This window comes from Apteryx mantelli, chromosome 15, assembly GCF_036417845.1.
Source record: "Apteryx mantelli isolate bAptMan1 chromosome 15, bAptMan1.hap1, whole genome shotgun sequence".
NCBI classification, from domain to species: Eukaryota; Metazoa; Chordata; class Aves; order Apterygiformes; family Apterygidae; genus Apteryx; species Apteryx mantelli.
In genome coordinates, this window is record NC_089992.1 from 7,009,666 (window position 1) to 7,034,243 (window position 24,578).

Sequence of the window (24,578 nt, forward strand, 5' to 3'; positions counted from 1 at the left end):
GTCCCCAAGGATACTTTAAAAGTCCTCTGCAAGTGCCTCCTTTTAACTAATCTCCCATAATTCCTAAACATCCAGATGGTTTCACTGCTGCTGGGCCACCTTCTAGGACAAAGATTGTGCCAAGTTAAGGATGCTTATGATAATGGCATTTCTACATAGTGCAGCACTGCAAATAACAAACAACTTCTCTTCCAGCTTTTGGTACACAGGAGGCTCCCGAAGAAAGAACAAGCACAACCTTCCTTAACCAGAAGCTGATTAGGTTAATAAGAAGCTTGGGAATAACTTACAGAAGCCATAATTGTGTCCTAAGTAGTATTTGGAAACTGGCATTAATTTAGTCCAGATAGTTGCAAGACCAGATGAATTACGTTGGCTTAGACATGCCCCCTTGCTCTAGCTCCTCACCAAGTGTAGCTCAGGTCAGTAGCAGAATACGCCCCTTAATCATCTCCGTTAACTACAACAAAGAGTACTAACATATTCATGGTCTATACGTGAACTCACTAGGAAGCAGCGCGAGAGGAGCCACAAAGGGGGTCGCTCACGGGAGAGCAGCAATTTAAGGAGCTCACGTCAACATAAAAATGCACCTTGTTTTTTCATGGCATGATCCTGCCCACAATTTTGTTTCTCAGATGTGGAGAAGGTGGGTGCTCCTTGTTAGTCTGAACACACCCTGCATGTCACATTTTCCAAGCCTTTACCATCATTTCTCTTCAGCAATCTTCATAGGAGATGTTGAAATATTCTACTGCAATTGTTGAAGAGAAAAGGAGAAAAACACCCTAATGAAATTATTTATACTTTCAAGGAAGAAAACAATGAGATGATATTGTCTTGAATGACCTTTCCTAAGTATGGGGATACAGCATCTTACACAATAGACTCTTGGCTCTTGTTTCAATTACTGACCTTTACTGTGGAGAAAATTAATGCAATTTTCATTGTAATCCACCCGTACAAATAAGATCCATACGGAAGGTTCCCACATGCTGAATCTAACACAAATGGAAAATGTCAGCTGTTTGCTACTGGATGAATTTGACTTTAATTTGTTTGGCTGGAGTCTTTTTTGAACTGTACTTGTAAGGCTTGGTGTATTTTTGGTATCTACTTTCGACAGAGAATTTCTTACATCAGAAAAATTGCATTTTTCTTCTTTGGGGATTTCCCCCCCCCATCTTTTTTCCCTAAGCATGAGATACTCCAAATTTCTTGGAAGTTGACAAATAACTTGGCTTAAAGTCACGGTGTCATTTGATCCTACTCTATTATATCCCACTAGCCAAGCAGGGCTACGTTGGCTCACCACTTGGTGGAATATGTCCAAGAAAACAGGAACTGGTGTTTTGTCTCTGATTTTCTTTTGAATCAATTTTCAGACCTGGTAATAGTAGTAACTAGGTTTTGTCTATTTTGGAGGAAATGCTAACTCTAATCCAGACAACTTAAGATCATGAGAAGGCTGCAAGACTCTTTGCAGTGGACTGTTATGATACACTCATTCACAAGGTATCTGTCTGCTTGAAGCTCTACAGTCTTTGTCAAAAAAAAAAAAAGAAAAAAAAGAAAGAAAAAGTTAATTAAATAGAAACAGACAACAATCAGACAAAGTACATACATTTTGACTTGCATGTAACTTGTCTATACCTTTCCACTGGCGGCCAAAAGATGTTTCAGTGAAGTAATTTTAAAACAATCCTTATTCAGACAGCCTGACAGAGCCCAGAGCTGACACAGCACAGCCTGCACTCTACATCCAAGATGGCAAGAATCCGAGAAAGCGTTCCTCCCTCCTCTGCGCAGCTTGCGCCAAGGGACCCGGCACCCTTATCTTCTGCAGTCCTCTGTGCTGTTCTTTGGGGAGGAAAGAGGGGGAAAGAAGGGGAAAGAAAGGGGGAGTTGGCAATTAAGACCTGTCATTTAAGACAGATCGTTTAGGTGGAAGGGAGTTAATCTGCTCTTGGGCTTTTGAACTAAGCGTCTGTGTATTTATAATTTGTAAACAGTTCATCTCTTGGAGGGTGTGTTACAATTCCCAGAAGCATGGTCTGTTATGTCTAACGTGCAGCAGAACCCAGAAAAGCTATGTGTGCGAGTATTTTGATACAACACGATGATAGGAAACAGAAACAGTGACCTCGTATACCGCAGCCCAACTAGCAGATTTCAACTTCAGGAGTTCTTGTATTAGGGAGGAAAAAAAATACACAGACTTCTTTTTAAAGTATAGTTGTCTGTTTAAATGTTGACATTGCAATGAGATAATGTCATAAAATTACATTTTTCTTACACTCCCCAGAGCGCTTTGGCCACCCTCAGACTTGGAAAAGTCACTCTGAATAACCTAATACACTTAAAGATGCAGTCTTTTCTCAGTGTGCATACACGGTCCATCACTGATGTAAAGGGGGTTATATCCAGGACAGCATGCAGATATTAAGGCAATAGTGCACAGGCCATGGGACACATGGTGGTGGTTGGCAATTCTCTCTCTCTCCTGGTAGTTCTGTGTCAGAATCCCATAGACTAGTAACTCTAAGAATTAATACAAGTTATGACTCATGATTGCTGTAAGGCTGAGACAGAAACCATCCTAGAAGTCTGCTGCAATTGTCTACAGTGAGTTGCTTTAGCCAGCTCTACCAGCTCTTCATTTCCAAAAGTGTTTAATCCACGCAACAAGATAGAGGCAATGTTGATTATGGCAAAAATTGTAGAGCCAAATCAACAGTAGAACATGGACTCGCAGGAGTTTTCCCAAACCAGCATATTTAGTTAAAAGAAACCAACAAAGAAAATGACAGTACAGTTGTATAGCAGAAGGCAAAACATGAAAGATGACTAGATCCATATTTCAGTGACCCAGTTGCACACACAGAGAACACCAAAGTCAGTTATATCTGTAGTAAACCTGACCTAGAATACTTTGGCTTTGTGGCATCAAAACTGTCACAGAGCACAAGTCACAAAGGACTAAATGTCTATTTAATACATTTTTTAACAATTTTTTCCACCTCAGCCCTTGCAAATGAAGAAGAGGAATATTAAAAGAGAAGAAAGTGAACAGAATTGGTTCTAGAGAATAAATTGCACATTTAAGCATCACACAAATAAGATGCAAGGTCAACATTTACAGGTCTGTAACTTTGGGCACCCACAAAATAGAAATGATCAAATTTTAGGGATATGCACTATTCCTTTGAAAATCATGAAACTGTCATTTAAGGATTCCTGCTTACTTCCAGATATTGATATATTCTTACTTGCATTTAGTAGGCCAATTTTACAATGCAAATGGTGAATAACAAATGAGAACATTCAAATCATTGTTGTGCTTTCTAGAAACCTGTAATTCAGCTAGGTTGTCTACACTTCATTTTATAACTTTGATGGATTTATGGTTGCTCATTAAAATATAACAACCACAGAAGACTACGTTAAATTTAAAGCAACTTCTCCCATCAATTAGTCTGATGAGCTTCAATTCTAATGTCTACCACTGAGAGCTAAGGTGCAGTTGCTAACTATGGTATTGACTGACTTCTCAATGATCAACAATTTCACTGTAACATTCTCTTGAACATAGAATATTCAAGAAGATACTTATTAACTTAGTATGCAATCTTAAAGTTTCACATAGCCTTGTGAACATTTTCTTCCTAACAGCTAATGTTCCTTCGCATGCTGTTGCTCGTTAAATAATTCCTCACCTTTCAGCTCTAAAGTATTTATAGATTATCAGATCCTCCTTCACTTACTTATGTTTTTTCAAGCTGTATACATTAAGTTCTCTTAATCTTTCTTCGTATGTCATGCCCTCTAATCCTTTTATCATTTGTCACTGTGGCTTGATAAACTTGAAAAAAAAACCAATGCATTTTTCATAGTGAGAAGAATGAGTAAGCGTGCTCCAATAAAATAAGAAACTGGCCTTGCCAGTTCCAATTCTCTCTACATTTCAACAGATGAACTAAAACCAGTTCTTCTCCAAGCTCTAAAAGAAATGTCGAGAAAACTCTAACCAGTCCTCCGCAAATCCCAGCAGTTCTCACCTTGAGAAGAAGAAACGCCAAATAATTCGGGGAAAACCATTAGTACAGAGTGCCCATCAAAAACTGGAAATGGAAGTGATGAGAAATTTTATATGCTCATGCATCTCTGTGTACCTCACCCACCCATACACATGCATATATGTGGATGTGCACATACATGTGCATGTTTCTGTTATGATTTCAAAAACAAACTGGGGACTCTTCAGATTCAAATGAAGTTCACATGTTTCACCCAGGTAACTCCACTGCTGAATGTTATGCAAACCAACCTTCTCATATTTTCAGTTTCGTCAGTCGGTCAACAGGTAACAATTGTTTTCCTCTGTTAATACAGAGAACAACTGCAGATCTCACAGAGTTAGGATGCTGGGTTTGTGCTCCCCCCCGTTCCTTCTGATTCTAGCTAACACACTAACATGAGATGTGCTTACCTTGTCATCTTCATCATCATCTTCATCCAAGCCCATAAGCTCCTGCAAAAGCAGATGTCCATATTAGAAAACATTACACTTAACTTCTCAGTGACAGGCAGTGTTCAAAAAGCTTATGAAACTCCCACATTTTATTACGCAGTTTTCTCCCACTACTATCGCAAGTCATTAAAAACCCCACCACTTTCACCTTTCAGAAATAGCGTTCTGTGTTTTTGTGATATCCTGAACAAGGCATGCAAGACCCTATACAAATTTTAAGTCTAAATAAAACCATTAGTGGCTGTGTCCAGTAGCTTGAAGGCAACAGGCTTTCAAATTCATTGCCAACTTTTACTGTCTGTAAACATCTTTGTTCTTAGTCTGACAAATGAACCAGTGGATATGTCAAGGCAGAGGATTCTATACTCAACTTGTTCCATCCTCACTGCTAAAATAACTGCTCTCTCCCTTTAGGGCCATTACTGAAACATTAGACAATAGAAAATACATTAGGACAAACATAATCAATCTCACGAATCACATACAGATTTCTATATAGCATTATTTCCTCCCTCTAACTTCTGCACTGACAGGTAGGGGAGAAAACAAAAGACTTGACTAAGGCTTGAAATTAGGATCACTTAGCTTTCAATTCAAGTGTTTTATAAGCTGAGCTTTTAACAGGGTCCTCCAAGCTTTTCTTGGTTATTTAATAGGAATATTTGAATCACTGTATTACAAGTTTAAATAGAGCTAACACACAAAGAATGTGAAGAATCACAATAAAAGATGTTCTGGTTTTTATTTTTTCAGAAAAGCAGTTGCATCAAGTATGCAGAAGGCACTGAGAGCTCTGATACCCTGATTTACTCTTTGGCTCTCTAGAATACCTTGAGCAGCTGAATTAATACTGATCATGGTTTACATTTCTGTAGAAGCTCCCATCTGTAAATTGTGAAGCATTTTACCAATACTCATGAATTTAGCCTCCCAGCAATTGGTCAAGCATACAAGGTGAATATTGTTATCCCTATTTTATAGCCCAGGAATCAGAGAAAGAATCTGAATCCACATTTCCAAAGACCGTTGGTTTCATTCTTCTATATACACAAAATGTGCACGCTGGCACACAGAAAACAAAGGTAGTACACATGCAGCTGAGGTCTGAACATGCAAAAAAAAAAAAAAAAAAGACTGTGCAAAAAGCACTAGTATTTTGAAGAAAACCTTTTCTCATCTGCAGGACAGATGCGACATAGTAGAAACTGATTGTCTATTTTTGACCTACAGATGGTCGGAATCATAGATGCACATAAAAAAAGAAATCAGGTAATATTAAATGCACTTTGACTGACTAGTGGTACCATACGATCCCAATCTTGCAAAGCACTTAGGCACACGTGCAACATTTGCTTATGCAAAATGCACCACTGTTTTCCATGGCATAGCATTGCTCATGAGCTGTAACAGGAAAAGGGCCAACTTTCATACGAACCTTCCTTGTGTATAGCTCCAATTAGCCTGTATTTTCAGATATATGCTTTCTGTAGCATCCACCAGAATGATATACTATTCAACCTTGCTGACTTGTGTTTGTGGGACACCACACACCGGAACGCGCAACAACTTCACCACAGGAAGAGTGATGAGCATCGGTAGGTATTCACATTGCATTTTATCTAGTAAGCTGGACTCACCATTATTTTACATTGTTTCGTATTAAAAAAAAGTGGGAAAAAAAAGAACATTGTCTGTCTGGGATTCTCCCACATAGGAATTCTCATTTTCTTAATGAAACAAATGAGTCAAGGAACATGCACAACATATTTCTAAGGTCATCTAGACTTAGCTAAGATTGGAGATAAGCATTTCTCTTACCATTTGCCTTCTCATCCAATCCTTGTCCTGGTCTGGAGAACATGATTTTCCCTACATTTTAAATAATTCTTTCACCTAGGAACAACTGAAAACTAAACTAGCAGAACTTCCATTGCTAAAACTAATATAACAGCTATTGACTTTTTTACTATTAGGATATTATTTCTTTGTACAAAATTCATATGATCAGCTTGGGGAGAAGTATTCTTTATGGGTACAAATGTCAATCATCTTTTTTTCAAAAGCCAGAAAGGAGCTAATTCTGCCTGTGTTTTATTCCCATACTTGTTACATGTTTAAAAACAGATTATTACAGTTATCCATGAACTTACTTGCTTCATTTTTAACTTAAATTAACAGTGTTATGCAAGTAAAGACAGAGGTCAAAGTCAGGATTAAGTTCAAACAGCATTTCATATCCCACCAACAGTACTTTGCTACATGTTGTAATTATTTTTGTATACAAGTCTTTTCCCTCTGCTAAATCAAGTTAAGAAACTGAAGGCTAAATTTAAAAAAGTGTTTCTCATTGATATGGGGGGGAGGAGGGGTGAAAAGGTTTCTTCCTAAAGTCACTGAACACAGGACAAGGTTTAAAAAACAACTAACTTCTCTTTTCAGCTTCCATTGACTTTCCTCTTCTGTGAATCATGAATCATCAGTGTGATGCAAGGGCAAGAGTGGCAGGGCACGGGGTGTTGGGTCTTGTCTCTTTGGAAGTCTGTCTTCATTCAAATCAGTTAAAAACATTTGCACTTATTTAATAAGTCAAACCCCCCTCCCACACACTTGTCTCCTTCCCCCCTACTACTCAGAATGGTCTATTGCATGAATTGAGTCATGAAAATTGAGAGGGTGGAGGTTTCTTTTCAGTAACTCGGAAATAAAAAATGCTGCTTAGCTACACAACTAGCTTAATACCATTAAAATGCATGATATTTTGCTCAAGGGCAAATTCAAGCTGGCTCTGCCAGCAGTGTTACTGCTACTTTACTCGCCTGGGCATCTTGGGTGCTGCTGACCTTCCCGGTCTTGATGAGAGAGAAGTTGTAAACAAAGAGCACCAGTAAAGCCAGGGGCACCATGTAAAGTTCCACACTCCATACGGAGACCACAAATACCTGGGAGAAATAAAGCAACAGAAGGGGATACATATGAGTGTTTAAAGAGAGACATGTATAAGAAGGCCTTTCAGTCATTATCCCTCCGAACATTCATCCTTGAATCTCCGTTAACCTCATTCACACTATTACTTTACAAAGCAAATCTGCTCAGGAAGCATGTTTTCTTTCTATTTTGTTTGAATCCATTAGGCTGCCATTTGTTAGCTTCTCTTTCCCTCTGTTCCCGGTGAAGTACAAGGCCGCGAACATAAGGTTAGTCCAAAGGCATTATTCACTCCTTCCCGGGACCCCTCGAGCCTGAATACCCGGGCTCGGTATTGAATCCTTAGCGCTAGCGCGCACAACAAACCCACTTAAAGAAGTGAACCTGCTCCACTTCATCCAGCTAATTGCCAGGGAGGTTTTCATAGGCTTGAGGAGAAATTCGTCCTGTCACCCATCAGGAGCTGTGCAGGTCCCCCTTTGCCACACAGGGAACAACCAGCAGACCCATCTTCACCGTTTACCCACCCACGGTCTGCTTGGCACCGCGGCGCTGAGCAAGGACCACCAGCTCGCAGCAGGCAAGGCTTGAGCTCGCGCGTGATTTTTGGGAAGGGGTCCAGGAACCCTACCCTCCATTCCCATTCCCCTGCCATTTTTGCAGCACAGCATACTCTGATTTCACGGGTGGCTAAGGCTCTCTTTGCCTGGCAAGGGTATAATCTGGGGCCTCAGGAGCAGCATCTGACCAAATCCACTGATACCAAATAAATGCACAAGCCAGATTTCAAAGTAAACCACTTTGCAAACTGAGTCATCAAAACAGGTAACATACATGATGGAGATTTTAAGTGTTTTGGGTTTTTTTAAGCATTTGTTTGTTTTGGGGCTTTTTTTTAATTTTTCAAAAAACGGTACCAAGCCAAACTGCAATCCTCCCCTATGAGTATTGACCCTATCTGAACAGCCTCCAAACTTGGAGTGGTTGGAAATGCAAAGTTAATAAACCAAATCCAGAACTGCCATAAAATGCATGTTGTGAACCCATTTCCTTTTCTACTCATACATAGTGTTTCCAGAGCTCCCTAATGCTGGTAGTAACTTTAAGCTATTTTAAACAATCGCTTTTAAAGACTAGGCACAACACATTTATTGGATTTTTCTTCCCCCCACCTCAATCTCCGGAATTATCAGCAACAAAAATCCCATTTTCAGAATAATACAGGTAGGTGAAAACAAGTCGGATCCTCCAGCTAATGCACCTCAAACTACGATGAAGGGCAAACTCTACAAGTGACCAGAGCGCTCAATCTCTACCTCCGTTAATCTGCAGCCTGTCAGACATTATATACGAAGGCAAGACTAGCACTTGTAGCAAGAGATGACTGTGACAACAGATATTTTGTGTTATGCACCCAAAGGTGTAACCACACTGTACCAGAAAAGTATTTCCCACTGACTTCTACAGGTGAGGATTCATACCCTACAGAAAAGCGGCTGTTGCGACTTTTCAACAAAATGACTTGCTTCACATCAGACAAATGGCCAGCCAGGATCTACCGGGGCCAAACGTAAACCAAGTAGTGATGACGGTATGTGCATCCCTGCCCAAACAGCAACTGTATTTTGCAGAGTGATCCTGATTTTATGTTAGCTGTTGCTATGCAAGGAATTAGACTGTCATCCTGTTCCTGGCATTTGTAGGCCAGTAAAACAACCTTTAAGATATATTCATGTATAAAATGGGCAGACATCCAGACAACACATCAGCATACTATTCATTTGCAGCATAGAAACATACAGTTAGGCAATTTTTTTCTTTTTCATCTTGCTTTTCAACATATTAAAAAATTAGAAGTGAAAATGATTCTAATAGTTATATTTCATGTGTGAGCAAGGCAACAGAAACACAAGAATGCTGGCCTGGAAGGCATTGTACTTGATCTATCTTACAGAAGGTTTGCACGGCCTTAGCTAAGGCTTTAAAAAATTGTGGTGTCCTAAGACCAAAAAAAAAGTTCCACAGTGAAAAGTTCTAACCAGAACAAATTCCTCTGAAGCTATTTCAGCTCCCTTGAATGAATTTCTACTTGCTACATAAGGTAAAGAGAAGGGGATATCTGCTTCAATCCTAACTCAAATGTCATTCTGAAGAACAAGGTCATTGTATAGAGCTATATAGATATCTATGTCAGATATAGAGAGATAGTTGAAAATAGACACACACAAACACATACATAAATATCTGTCTGATCCTTACACAAACTCCTTAAAGGAAATTTGTATTACTAGGTATTAATTCAATACTTTCGCTTCAGTCTGTCGGAGGAGGTTTCGTATGTATCATCTCCCTGGGATATTAGTGAACTCAATCTTCTCATAATGGGGGAGGGGGAGAACAAAAACAAAAACCTACAATCAGCTCAAAGTCCTACAGAAGTCAATGAAGCTCTAGCAGAACCTCTCTTCATTCATTCAACTGCAGGACTAGAACCAATTTTAGTGCATCTGTCACCATCCTGTATGAACATCACTCTGCTCAGTTGCAAGTCTAATACAACCTTGCAATCACAGGTCATTTAGGCAAGATATAAAACCAAGACCTTGGTGATTTTAGATCCAACAGTACATTTTGTGTATTATTAAGTTTCAGACCTTAAATAAAACTAAAAGCTTAATTACAAAATCTCACTGTAGTCTCAACTGATAGCTGAGGCATGCTGCCACTTCCTTTCTAATGCTGCCTGGGTAATCAGTTGCTGAATTATAACTCTCAGACAGCGACACTTTGATCGAGCCCCCACATCGACTTAAGGAGAGTTGCTTTACTGCTGTAGCCTCAGTAGAAGGAACTTTCATTACTGCGACGCAACACAGCGCCAAGACGAACTGATCTAGCTAGTTGGGAATTATTTAGCCTCGGAGGTATGGGAAATAATTGCTGTGAACGTACAGTACGTAATAAAAGTTCAGAGGGTGTTTATAAAACAAATAGGAATATTTCTGCATTCTAACAGCATTTTGAGTGATTCTGCAGCATCAGCCATCAAAGCAGTTTCCGTATAAGCCCATATCCTATTTTATCAAGTCTCTGCAGCCTGTCTTTTGCCTAATACATAGGCTAGAAAAGGGAAGTCATTAACATGTTCCCATCACTTGCTCAAGACAGCAGAGGTGAGGGACAATAACCAAGAGCCCCCATTTCAAATGATCGGGTTTTAACAATACTTTTTATTTTTTCCCACAGTGCTTCACATCATCATTAGACCAAGTTCTGTTAGACATAATCCATTACATCACTGACACCTTTTCTGCTGGACTTCACACTGTGCATGAGAAACATTAAAGGACAGAAGCCAATTTCTAAAATAAAAGTCAAACAAGCGGAAGCTAGGGTTTTTTGTGTTACTTTTAATGATTTGGACAGTACAAAAGCCAATTATAAAACTGAGCAATTTAATTCACAGCATTATAAAACAGTGATCAAAATACAAATAGAAACCAGATAGATATAGCTAGAGGGAAAAAAAGGAGCTCTTGAAACTAATATTTAGACTAGAGTTCTACCTAGAAGAGAACAGCAATATCACAGTCTTGGAGAAAGGACCACTTGATTTCAGCTGATTAATGTGTTGCTATTTCAAAGGGCCTAATAACTACGAGCTAAAGCTCTGGAGGTTTGGAAGCCGTTTCATCTGAAAATCATTGAAGAGGGGTCCAACTGTTCCTGTCAAGAAGCATGGAGTTTGAACAACCATGAGAGTGGCCCTTTTGACAGCAGTACAAAAGATGAGAGAAGGCAGTCTCAACCGAAAGTAAAAACAAACCCTTAGAAACACGTTTCAAATCTGGTTTTTCTGCCCCTCTGGTTCCAATTTAGAATCTAACTATTAAGAACAGATTTTAGACGGGTGTCTACTCAAGTATGCCCATAAAACATTTGTCACCAGCAACCCCACAGTCATGGGATGGAACAAGTTTTTAGAGGTTTAGAAATCTAGCATTTTTTCTAGGAAATGATTATAACTTTTTAACTGTAATTAGAAAGAAAAAAAGGAGCTCTCTGTCCTGGCAATTCTCAGAGAAGTAAAAAATGCTGTGTGTCGTGTGACAGAATAATTCTTGTGAAACAATAGTGATGGGAGAAACAGAGAGGCATACATTCCATCAGATGGAAAAAATAAAAGTGGAAGAAGATGAAATGCATGCAAGGAACCTATGGTAAAATGCAACACTCTCAGTCTGTGCAGGCTCTAATGGTAATGAAATGCCTCACCAGTGGAGCTGTGAAAAAATTATTTGAAACTCCACGTTTCAAAACCACACACAATTTGACTGAACTCCAAACAGCTTTGTCAAAAGTTTCCTTGACATTTATAAACATGGTATACGCAATACATAAAGTTGAGAGAAAAACTTGAGCTAATATAACTGTGAACTCCCAAGTCATCTGTTTCAGACTAAACCAAAATACCAGTTTTGATTTGAGACACAATGACATGCTTCTCTCCCTTCACAGGGGAGAGGAATGACGTTTTTCTAACCTATCTCTTGGTTACGCAGTCTACTCAAATTGCCCTGTACACGCAAATGCACTCTGTGAAAGAGGAGAAATTTCTGCAGTTAGATATTCAGAGACAAACTCTCTAACATTCTTTCTAAGCTTCTCTCCCTCTGTCCCAAACAAAATCCAGGATATTAGCCAATAAAGTAAGATACTGGCTCCCCAAAAGGGCATTTGAATCCCGTGGAGGCAGTAAGCCTGTCGACAGCAAATTATTTCTGACAGATACTTACTCCTGCGCTCAGAAAGAGAGAGTAGAAGAGCAGAAGGGAGAGTGGATGTGTGCACACGCACAGAGCAGGAAACTTGTATGCACATATATGTGTGTGTGTGTATAAATATAAATACATGTATATATATATATATATATATATATGTATAAAAGCTTCACCTCCAAGGTTTTCCACAATCTGGACATCCCACATGTTCAAAACCAGTCCATCCGTGTGCACATCAGGCTCCACCAGACTGCGCCATGGACCTGGCTGTATCCCTTCCCAAGGCAGGCAACACAGATGCCCTAACCCAACGCCGAGCCCACGCTAACAGAAGTTAAAGTACGCCACGTGGGCTCAGCCTTACATTACCGTGGAAATGTGGCTGTTGAACTGGGACTGGCTCGTGCATTTGGCTAGAGAAATCATTAAGAAGCAAGCCTGTAACAGCCACAGAAATGTCTCAGTAGTACGCCCGCATTTGGGGCATGGCAAATACAGGTTGATGTGTTCTCACAGCATGTACTTCCCTGTTGATCCCCGCCCCCCCACCCCCAGATTTGTATTTTAGAGCAGAACTTCTTGCAAAGATGCGTCCCAACACCGTTCTTCCCAACACTCCCCTTTCTGCCCCTGTGCCACACACGGTCAAGAGTGCTCCTCTACCACTTCACAGCCACGGAGCTGGAGCTACGAGCAGTGTTGCTCCCTCATTGCGAGGCAATGACAAAGAATGTGGCAAGAAGAGAAATTATGCTTAAACAAACTGGCACTGCCAGAAGAAACCTATTTGCTTTAGATTCAACTTGCAAAGAAGCATCCCCAGCAAAAGAACGCAGAGCGTCTCAACAGTTCTCCAAAGCGTATGTTCTGTCGAGCGGGGATGACCAAACTCAGAAACGACCTGAAGGAATGGAGCTCTTTAAATATTTATGCCACGTTATGAACTATCACTGCATTGCTCCACACATCTCATCAGTGTACAAATTGCTGATTTTCAGGATGTACCACAGGCAAAAAAGCTTAGCCACTCTACACAAGCTCTCCGTCGCGAGGGCAAACCCAATCAGAGTCTGAAAAAAAGCAAAGCAAAAAATTGTGCCCAGAAAGAGCCCAGGTTGTGCATTAGATGCACAGAACCAAGGATTAGAAATAAAGGATATGCTCACATGACACAGTGCATTACTATGTACATCTACCTGATTTTGTTCTGAAAAAGCTGCCTTGGGCACCAGAAACAAGGTGGTTGCGTTCGCCCACTGTCATCACCTGTGTGGCAGGACAGCAAAGCCACAGCCTCCTGCCAGGCATGAACCTCTCCATCCCCGAAACCAAACAACAGCGCTCCCCCAACAAAACGGGGCAGAAAACAACCAAGGGACCACCACCAACAAAAATCCCTTAAGAACATATGAAAAAATCTCATGCCACTTAACTCGGTGGGTGTTAGGACCTTTTTTTTATCACTGTCTGCTTTAGACTCTTCAGGGGGATCTTATTTTCTTTGCTGCTAGGAAGTAGAAACTCATTTGTGTTTTAAATGAAAACTGTGATTCATGTGCAATCACAAGGCGCTTTAAGGAAAGCACGCTATTCTGCAAAACTCCCAGCGAAATCGGAAGAGTCGGCAACATTGCGGTCTGTTCTCCACCGCCCTCTCGGGATGCTGCTGTTAGTCACTTAATCAGGGAAGGTTGTGATGCTACATTTAAGACTACCTGACTGCAAATGCTTCCAAAACGTCCACATGCAGATCCCGAATTACTTTTACATCGCTAAAAGGTTCAGTGGATTTATTCTCAATCCATAACAATGCCCAGAATCAGAAATAGAATTTAAAAAAAAAAATCAAACCAATTAATAATTGTGGGTTTTCCTTTATTTTGATTATTTTGGTTATGTTAATGAGATTAGTCAGCCCAGGAAATTAAAAACAAGGTCCTCCGAGATCTTCATTTAACAAGGGGTCAGGGAAGAGCCACTGAGTTCAAGCTTCTTTCACCAAACTTACCACCTGTTAGGTTTATATTTAAGCTAACGTTTATATATTGCACTACAGATATTTGAAGCTCATACTGTCAAGTGTCAGTATGGAGGACCATTTTCAACAGAAAAGGTGAGGGGTTTCGTCTTCTTTTTCCTTTAAGACATATACCTATAAACCCCAAGGCGTAATAGCCCACTACAACTCCAATACGATGCCTTTACGCAGTGGCTGCCGCTTCCTCTCTATCCCCAGCCCACGGAGGGGTAAAGCAAAATGAAAACAACTATAACAACAAAAGTTTGGGATTCTATATTTGTGTGTGTACAGCAGTTTTAGACCTCAAATCCTTTTAGGCTGCAGACACTGAAAAAATACCCATTTGTTCACATGCTGACTGTTCTAATTTTTCACTCGTGTTTTTATCTAACACATTTTACATTCCCTCAGCCAAGTAAAATACAGTTAACACCCTCAAGCAGTAAACCCTAAGAAAAAAAAACCACACACACAAAACAAAAAAAAAAACCAGGGAAAAATATTACAACAGTTTTATACCATTTGGGGAAATTTGCTGGTGCAGGGGGACAGGAGAATAAATCTGCATGTTATTCCTAAAAGGATATCTATCACGGACAAAGCAACGGGGGAAGATCCTAAAACAAAGGGGAAGGGGGAGCAAGCCCCAAAATTTTCTGTTGCTTTCTACTGTAGCTAAATTAAATTGCCATTTTGATCTCTAGTGTTTTGGTGTGTTTATCGGCAGGGTCATAGTTTTGGGATTACTCTCATACAGAAAGTTATGATCTATTTTCAGTGAAGAGAGGCACTGCGCAAGTTAAAAGCCTGATCCCGTAGCAAATAATTCTTTCAAAAAGTGTCAGAACGAATATATTTGTGCTGTGTGAAAGGATGCAAAAATATAGGTTAATTTTATTTATTCCGGATAAGGTGAACACCTTAAAAGGGTCATGAAAGAAATTATCATTAGCTGAGCTGATAAATGTCCACTTTGGAGACGTATTTGTTAACATTGTGAGAAACATTAGCAGCGAGGGTCAGACGGTGACGTAACTGTGTAGTAAGCGGAGAGAGTGTTCAATGGAAATGTTCTTTAACTTGGGCCTGTCAACACTGGGTTAACACCGGTAGCAAATGGGAGGCTTAAACTGTATGTTTAAACTAATTTAATGACTTCCTCATGTTCATCGTGTATATTAGATCTGAATGAGTAAAGGAGAAAGGGCTCTCTAATAAAGCAAGTATATTTAATTAAACTTAATTCAGTGTACACTGGCAGGAGGATCACACATAAGGTTACTTCGCTGGCAGCTTTCATCTACAGCATGAAAAAAATTCAAGTTGCAACAGACCCACATAAGTGAGAAATAGGTGCTTGTACACGGTAACGCTTTAGAATTCACTAGTAGCCTTCTCTCCAAAACCTCTGGTCCTAAAAAACATGTTTCAGGACTGAAACAGAGCAGAGGGAGCAAGGCTTTTATTTTTCTTAAATAATAAAAGTTGGAGGAAAAAAGAAAAAAAAGACAACAAAGAAAAATCCTGGTAAACCGAGATCACAAAAAAAAAGAATCTAAAAACCACCATAAAACACCCCTCTAAGATGACAGCGTTTCAGGCAAAGGCTTTCAGATTTTTCCCTTTCCTTGGCTGGCGGACGCAGGGGACTCCCAACCGCAGCCGCCCGCCGCAGCACCGCGCGGCAGCCCGGAGGCTTCCTCCTCTCCCGGAGACCGAGCTTCCCCAGGCGAGAGCACAGCAAAAAACGCTAATCGAACCCCCCCCAGCCCTCCCCACTCCTAGCATGCAGGCTCATAAAAGAGAGCGATTACAACACTCGAGCAATTTTAGCAGGTTCATAATCTGCATTGTGACAAAATTGCCGCATTACAGAACAAACACACAAAGATGACTGGGACACTCGTCGTAATTATACCCTAAATACGTTGCTAATGTAAGCTAGCAACAACAGCAGCAAAACACACACACACACACACACAAAATCCTAACTATTGACAGCGTGACTATGTAAGAAAATTTTTTCCAGTAACAGATCTATAGCATCTTGCTTTCCAAAGCGCAGAACAATCTGAAGAGAAAAAAAAAAAAAAGTTGCAAGACCCTCTTGCAATTTAAGGCAGATGTTCAGGTAAAACTAAAGCCAGAAGATTGTTTATTTTAATAAAGCTATTATATGTGCAGCTCCAAATTAGGAATGGCAGGAGACTGGGGGATGCCTAAACCATCACCACCTGTTTGCCCTGAAAATCAATTAAAGTCACACTATCACAGCAATCCCTTCTTAGCTAATAAAAGTTATACAGCTTTAACGTGCGACTTTCGGTGCTTTGCGGGAATGTGCCTGAAATCTAAAGCCTTAGTCTCACGTTACTTCTATACTAAACCCAACTATGTACTAACCACAGAAAACTTGCCGTTTTGGGGTTAGAGAAGGTGTTAAGGGAAAAGAGATTCTGAACTGCTGTTTTGATGCAGTGGATTGAACTAATATTCAGCAAATACTAACAATCCATCCAAGAACATTATATAGAGTTTTAAATCGGAGAAAACTGAAGTCCTTTATGACACATGCCTGTTCAACATATTCTGTGCTGCAGAACAGATCCAACTTTACAAGTTGAAAGCAAGGGCAGTAGAGACATCCCAAGTGTTTTAGTAATTAAACGAATATGCATAATGAACCATATGCCCAAAGGGCCTGTTCTTCAAGTGGGCCAGATTTTTGTTTGAATTTTTAATTTTTATATACAGATGAAACATTTCATGTAATATAGCAACAGTGCAAAGGAACATGCTATGCAGGAAAGGAAGGAGGAACTACCCATGTGAGAACGAACCGAATGCACTTGATGAATTCTGCTCAATTTCCAATTCAGAGCCAAAAGGGCTTTAAAAAAAAAAAAAAAAAAAGGCAGGGGGGAGAAAAACCCCTGCTTTTCTCCTTTGAACAGCTGCATTGGTCATCTGCTCAGAGTCTATGAAAGATGCATTAAATACATATATTTATATAGGTCATATTTACATAGATGTGAGATGGATTACATGTACCAACAAATTAAGATGCTACATGGCTACCAAAAATACAGACACCATCAAACCATCATTAAAAACCTTCTGATCTACCAGGAAAAACTACAGGATGGTGGTCTGTTCAGCAGGACCTGTCGTGTGAAACAGGACATCCTCATATCTGTCTGAAGCAGAAAAGGGCATTTTAAAAAAGATGGGTCAAATTCCATCCTTGTTACAATAACGTAACCCTACTGTGAGCATTAGGGTATCATGGCCTTGATGAAGAAATATTAAGTGTTTCAAGTGCTCTTGGGGTTGAGCTCCATTTCTCCTTCCTCAGTAACATTCACTCTCTCTTTTTCATCTCTACATCATCCTACACGACTCATTGCAACAGGTTAGTCCTTTAAAACAGCAACAAAACTATGTGGGGCTTCTAACTAATTTTCAAATATCTAGATTGCAGAAGATACTTTTCTGTGGGTTTAATCCACTGGACAAATTCATATTTTGCTTTGCAAAACCAGCGACAGGGTCAGGTCCTCTGTCAGTATGGACATGCAGGTTAAGCAGCAGAAAATCTTTCCTGCACGAGCTTTGCCACAGGTTTTTGAAGGGATCTTTATACATGATTTGCTTCTGCGAACCAAGGGAAATCAAATCCTTAATAGACTTAAGTGAAGGAAATACATTTTTGGATAAATAGCCAAGAGTAGCTGGGATTCTGGCATTGCACGGTCAGGTGAGTAGCAGGGTTACAACGGCAACGCGGCTCTTGGATGCTCTCGCTTGGTGCTGCAGAGCTGCGGCGTGGAGGCATCAAGCATGCGATAGAGAAGGCAGGCAATCTCATCTACTTCAGAATTCAAGGAGTGCCTTTTCGTCAAACTTAGCAAATTAAACTCTTCCTGGCACTTTGGGGGTCCCCTTCTCCAAACTGAAATGAAACAGAATGTAAAAACCCATCCTGTCCCCAAACTTTGAGGCATTTAGATGCTGAAGTAAGTTGTAAATAACAGCGTTCACTGCTCTCAGCCCTAATTCAGGGTTCCTGCTTTTGACACTGCCTGGTTGACGTGATCTAGTGGTCTCCACGGAAAGACAGATAAACTTCAACGGCTGTCAGAAGACAAAAATTGACAAGGAGCATCACCTTTCCCGGCTGTTTAAATCCTTTAAGGAAGTGTTGGAGCAATTAGAGAGGGAGTCTAATCTTTGCAGAGTGCATTAACACTCTCCGACCTCCCAGACAATAGATCAGACCTCAGACACATAATGCTTCCCTAAGGCTTTTTAACCGGAGCATTTGATCTCATAGTCACTCCGTATGTGTTCCTATAGGTATCAGCGCGTAAGACAGCGTTCGTTGCGCATTAAAAGGACCTCCATCTCTGCTAGCGCTCACACAACTTTTAAAATAGAAGGCAGGAAAGCCATTACAATGCACAGCACTCCAAAACTACTATTTCTCAGGGGGGAAACAAATTAAAACAACCCAGATTAGCTCTGCAGAATGTCTTCATTTCTAATAATCTCATATTTCTTTTCCATCACCACTGTTTATTTCCCGGCTTTGGAATATAAACCTGCTTTTAAAAAAGCATAGATTAGTTCTTTATTCATATAAACAGTTGTCTGATAATAATTTCAAAATACTTCATTTCTTAACCCCTGCGGAGGGACTTGAGGGAAAGGGAATTAGAAAGACAGGTCTAGTTTATTACGGAAATTGAAATATATCATTGCAAATAATTTTCCCAAACATGCACAAGAAAGTATCTGGGGAAGTTTTCTTGACTGCTAGAACAAGTCATCATCTAATTCCTGATGGGCATGTTCTGTTAAAAAAAAAAAAAAAAAAAAAACTAATACCACTGAATCAATTATGCATTTTCCATTTAATATTCTAAACATTTTGAGAAAATTTGCTTAGTGCATTTTTTAATGGAATTAGACCTCCATGCCGTCATATTCTGACAGAGGCCACATCTGAACATTCCTCATATGGACAATCCATAATGGATTTGTAAGACTAGTTAACTGGAATCCCACCCATTGCTAAATAACGGGTGCTGCATTCACACTAACCGGTCTTTTTTTTCCCACGCAATCTATCTGAGGCACAGCGCTAGCTGATAATGCTTTGTGTTAATGCATTAATACTTTGTATTATCTGCAAGATTTTGTTTTACTTTCCTAGACCCACCAACAGTGGCTTTTGTGAAGTATTTTTTTTGCTGCTGTTTAACTGTGTATCTCAACAATCGTCAAACCGAGTGCATCAAAAATGACAAAAAGGTCACATATACCCAGTATATTTAAAAACAAACAAGCCTTCAAAGTCAAAGTGTAATGCAGTTATTTCTAATCTGAACAAACAATAGAATACATCTAATGAAAGTTGACAATTGGCTTCGATACAGAGCTCTGCAGTTACTATATTCCATTAAAAGATGAAAGCTGAAGGAAAACACAGCAGACAGTAACTTCTCCCCAAAAGCAAGGTAGGAGGTTCTGCATCTGAACGAGGAGAGCAGATAAAGGTTGTTTTAGTGTAGATTTCTGCTCACATGACACTCATCTTTCAGTAAACATTCGGACTTTCCGGGAGTAAAGTTAAGGCTAAAATAAATCAGCATATTAGACTAGTACAAAATACTTCATGTTTTACATATTTATTAGCATTTATCAAGATCACAGCACTGCCTTTAAAATAAAATAAATTAAAAAACCCACCTGAAACCAAGCTAAGCTCGACTACAATGCGCATGTCACAATTAAGATTAATCTATTAACAATTTAATGAAGTGGAAGGGGAAGACATCAAAACTCAGGGATATTACTGGTACCAATGTAATCCTTTACTGTGGCAGTACTCAAGTCTATTCATAATTAATAGAACAGAGTTTTGGGGGGGTTGTTTTGTTTTGTTTTGTTTTTTGGTCAGAGATTTCTGGACTTTGCAGTGCCCAGTCTTCCAGCTTCATTTCCCCATGAGTGCTGAAAAAAGAGTACAAACTGGAATTGCTGTTGGACTTGATATTCTGATTTAGAAGATTTTTATTGTTATCGCAATCCTTAAACAACCGTATGTTCAACACCTCAGGACTTCCAGGTTGCTTAAGTCTAACCTCTAAGACACATCACATCTTAGTTGCTAGTGAAGAAAAGCAAAACTGAAAGAGAAGAAAACAGGCTTTTTAAAAACACATTGGCTCTGTAGCTTCTATACTAATCCTCTTTTATTTCAGGTCTTGTAAAGGATCCAACTCCCTTTCTCATTTCAAAAAAGAAAAAAACAATGGTTTAAGAGAAACCCCTTAAGGTGCATCTGTCTCCATCACAAAACCAAAATGTTGCATTACCTTCAAATATGAAATTTCTTCCAGTTGTCAAGATTTCTGCAATTAGTGTTAGATTAGCGCTGAGAGAACGGGTGAATTAAATTAAAAATAAAATAGTTCAAGCAAGAAAACCTGCCAGGAAAAGAAAAAGAAAAAGAAAAAGAAAAAAAAAAACCTGACAAAAGCATGAGTGCTGGGAGCTCGCTCATTCCTGAGAGAGCATCGCCACCTACAGGATTCTTGTCCTCTGGAAACCAGCTACCAACGCTGAAACAGGATTTGCTCCAAAATGAGGATGGCGGTTTATAACTGACGTTAAACAACATAGCTCTGCTGAAGTTAAGGGAGTTGCACTGACTTACACCACCTACAGACACAGCTCTACATATCCCCTCATTTTAGCAGAATGAAAATGGCATATATATTTCCAGGGAATGCACTGTGCTAAGCTTACATCGGTGTTAAAGGATTTTCCCTTTTTTTTTAAATGAAGGAACAAAAATAAAATAGCGATAGGATTACTCCACCAGTGGCAGGGGAGATAATAGTCAATGTCGGCAATCTTCCTGTAAAACTAAGTGTTTTAAAGTACTTTCTAAGAGGTGCCAGAGCAAAGTAATGTGAATAACGAGACAAAACCAAGCAGATCCAGACTGAAAGAAAATCAATACACCTGGGGTTCAGGAAAAAAAAAATAGAAAAGAATTAGAAAAAGCTACATGAAAAGTAAAAAAGTTTGATTTTTAATGACAATTTCACTTTCCAACACATACCTTTCTCATAATAAATATCAGGGATTTCCTACTTTTTTTTTTTCCCCCTGGTTCTGACATCAAAACCAGTCGATGTTTCTGTGCTGGGCTGCATACCTTTTTCTATATGGCTTGCATAATACCAGCACTAATGCACGCCACACTTTGGAAAGTCTACATTTAAGCATTTCAAACTGTGATATTGCCCATAGTGATGGGGCAAGCAGCTCCTCTCTCGCACACTCATATTTAATAGGAGTCACGCACAGATGCCGCATTCATTAAACTCAGAATACTAATTTCCTCTTTGTTTATGCAATTCCAAATCCTTGAAAACAGCAAACTTTCGGGGAAGGCAACAGGCAAATTGGGAAAATAAAAGCCACTGGCTCATGATACGGAAAGTCGTCTTGTTAGGACCAGATGAGCTAGCAAATGGTTGCTAATAGATTCCTGTTGTTTTTCAACATATCAGTCAATTGATAGGAATTACAAATTCCTGCTTTTTCACAAATTCAAAAGATGCTAAAAACATTTAATTTGAAGTTCCTCTCAGGAATCTAAAAAACCAAAAGCACAGTAACCAAAAGAAAAAAGCCTACTTTCAGACAATGTGTGCTTCAGCCTTTCCCAGATTTTTTTTGTAGCAAATTCCTAACAACAGGGTGTAAATTTGGATGATGACAGTAAGAACCGTGAGCTAAATTCACCTTTGGCATAAGCGAGTTTTGCAATTCCATCGAGAGTAAAGGAGCCAGCCCCTGATTTCATGGGCAGTGAATTTGATCCTTTACAAAATAGCTGAAATCCAAGGACGAAAAACACACTTACAATGCTATCGGTGATTAGACTCAGCTAAGAGAACACAGCATATCTGCTAATAAGGGTTAGAAACAGGAGTTCAGCAATACTGAATACACAAAGAAAAGCAGCGACAGGCAAAAGTACAATTTTATCCTGCTGGACAGAGCAAAATAAATCCGACGTATGCAAAAAGAAACAGAAAACGTACAAGATAGTTTAAGATCAACAATGATCTCTTGCAAAACTTGCGAAGACGCAAGATGTTGATATGTGTGTGCAGATATATGCTAAAAAAAATACACACACATATGCATATATATATATAAAAAAAAATATATATATATATATATATATAAAGGCTTCATAAATCAAGCAGCTAAAGTATACTAGAATACAGCAAACTCCAGCCAGACCACAAAGAGGGTTCTCTCTTCATAAACATCAGATCAGGCAGCTAAAATTATTACCAAAGCTCTCTTGTCACTGTCACCTGTGGTGGGTATAATTACAGGCTACTGCTGCAAGCACGCCCACATCATATGGCAATAAAAGGACCTGCAGCTTGCCAAGCCCAGGCAGACAATGGAGAACACGCACCACCTGACGAGAGCCCAAAAAGATCAGCCGGGGAGACTAATAAAAATGACAGCTTCGAAACAAATGACAAAGCTCCCGCCACAAAAAAAGGCAATATCAAATTAGCTGGAAACGCAAGCGCCGAGCGGAGTTCTCCAACAGGTCACAACTCGAGCCGAAAGCCAGGCAGAACCGCTTTCGGAGGCACGCGCTTCGGGTTTGAGCTATAAAGAGCCCTTTTGCATTGCTTTTTTTTTTATTATTATTATTATATTTTTTTATTAGACAAAATGTTTGCACATTTAGGGTTGCCTTTGTGGGCTGTCATCAGATAGCCAAACAGATGAAAACTATATAGTACTCATGCGGTGCCAGGGATAGGCAGGTACGTGTATGTTAACACAGGCACATTCTTCGGATACATCTACCCCATAACAAAGATGATTATTTTTTTTTCCTACTGCCTTAATTTTTTCTTTGGATGCCTGCGTATATATTCCTGCTGACCAGCTGCATATCCTCAGGCAGAACTGGGCCTTTACATGAACGTTTTGACTACACAGATTAGCACCGTTACAAATGTATTAAAAGGCTTTATCATCAGGTAAAAACAAAGTAATGTAATTAGAGAGACGGAGAAGCAGGGATCTGGATTTCTCTCATTACCAGGGCGGTGGGAATCATTCCCGTACGATGCGTGCAAGTTTGGAACACGGAAAGCACTGCTATCGCTCACAAATACAAGCACAGCGTAGACTCACGTTGATAATTTAAGATGTAGCTCCCCACCCCCAAAAGCAAGGAACTCATTATTTAAGGGGAAATGCCCCATTAAGCAGGCCCACAAGAAATTAGTATTACCCCTTGGATACAATTTTTTTTTTTTTTTTTGGGGGGGGGGAGGTTTCTCACTGGTAAAAAGCAAATCCCTGAACTCCCGAGCTAGAACCGTAGGACTAGCTATTCTTTTTAAAGCTAAAAAGAGCTTTTGTGCCAGTCTCAGCTAAGCTCCATCTCATCCTCACTCCAAAGCTTCAAACTTTGTTTTTTAAATCTTGTTTATAGTGTTGTCAAGCTCCTAAGTGGTTATTTCCCTATTAACGTTGTCCTTGTTTGTTCTTGCGTTTTTGAAAGAGCTGGAAATAACATGTGTTTACTTTCCTGTGTGTATCTCAGCATCATCGATATCACTGTTGCTATTCCAGGAATTTTAACGGCTGCAGCAAAGCCAAGCCTGGGATCTCAAGCTTAAATCGTATTTCCCTCAACCACAGAAGAATAGTACTGGAAATTTTAAAAATTGCTGCAAGAAGGGTAAAATCACCCCAGAAAGGGTAAAATTGTCTCCTTTCGTTGTCCCAAGAAGCCTGTTTCTCATCCGAGCAGTTATGCGCGTGTGTCAGGTAACGTGCACCTAACGGCTTTCCGTGCGCAAATGCTGAATTTTCACGGGCGCTGCCACGAGCAGTGTGGAGGAAGCAGGACGTAAATGCTTCCTCCGACATTGGGAAAATGCTTTCACTGGGATATAATAGTTTGAAACAAAAACATACGTCTGATCCAGCCTTTTCACTGCAGTTCAAGACAATCGTTTTTAAGACGTGCCTTTGCTGGGGATATACAGAGGGAAAGGGGTGGGGGGGGGAGAAAGTGGTAGGGGGTTTAAAGAATTAATTACCAGACCAAATTCTTGAAACACCGTCTTTCACTACTCCTTCAGGGCTAGACTCTAGTCTTAAATGTGAACAAATTTTTGTATCACAGGGTGTTATTTCACAGCTTCCCTATTTAGATGAAATCTGCATTCATCCCTTTGCCTACTGCTTCTTT

The 24,578-nt window shown here is 39.8% G+C and overlaps 1 protein-coding gene across 1 annotated transcript in view; it reads right to left on the reverse strand.

The window, feature by feature from the left end:
• Window positions 1–24,578, reverse strand: part of MCTP2 (multiple C2 and transmembrane domain containing 2) — a 108,508-nt gene that overhangs the window by 14,264 nt on the left and 69,666 nt on the right. The window contains exons 18-19 of the mRNA XM_067305253.1: window positions 7,348–7,470; window positions 4,490–4,531 (exon numbers count right to left, since the gene is read on the reverse strand). Coding sequence (XP_067161354.1) covers window positions 4,490–4,531; window positions 7,348–7,470 — 165 coding nt within the window. The remainder of the gene's footprint in view (window positions 1–4,489; window positions 4,532–7,347; window positions 7,471–24,578) is intronic.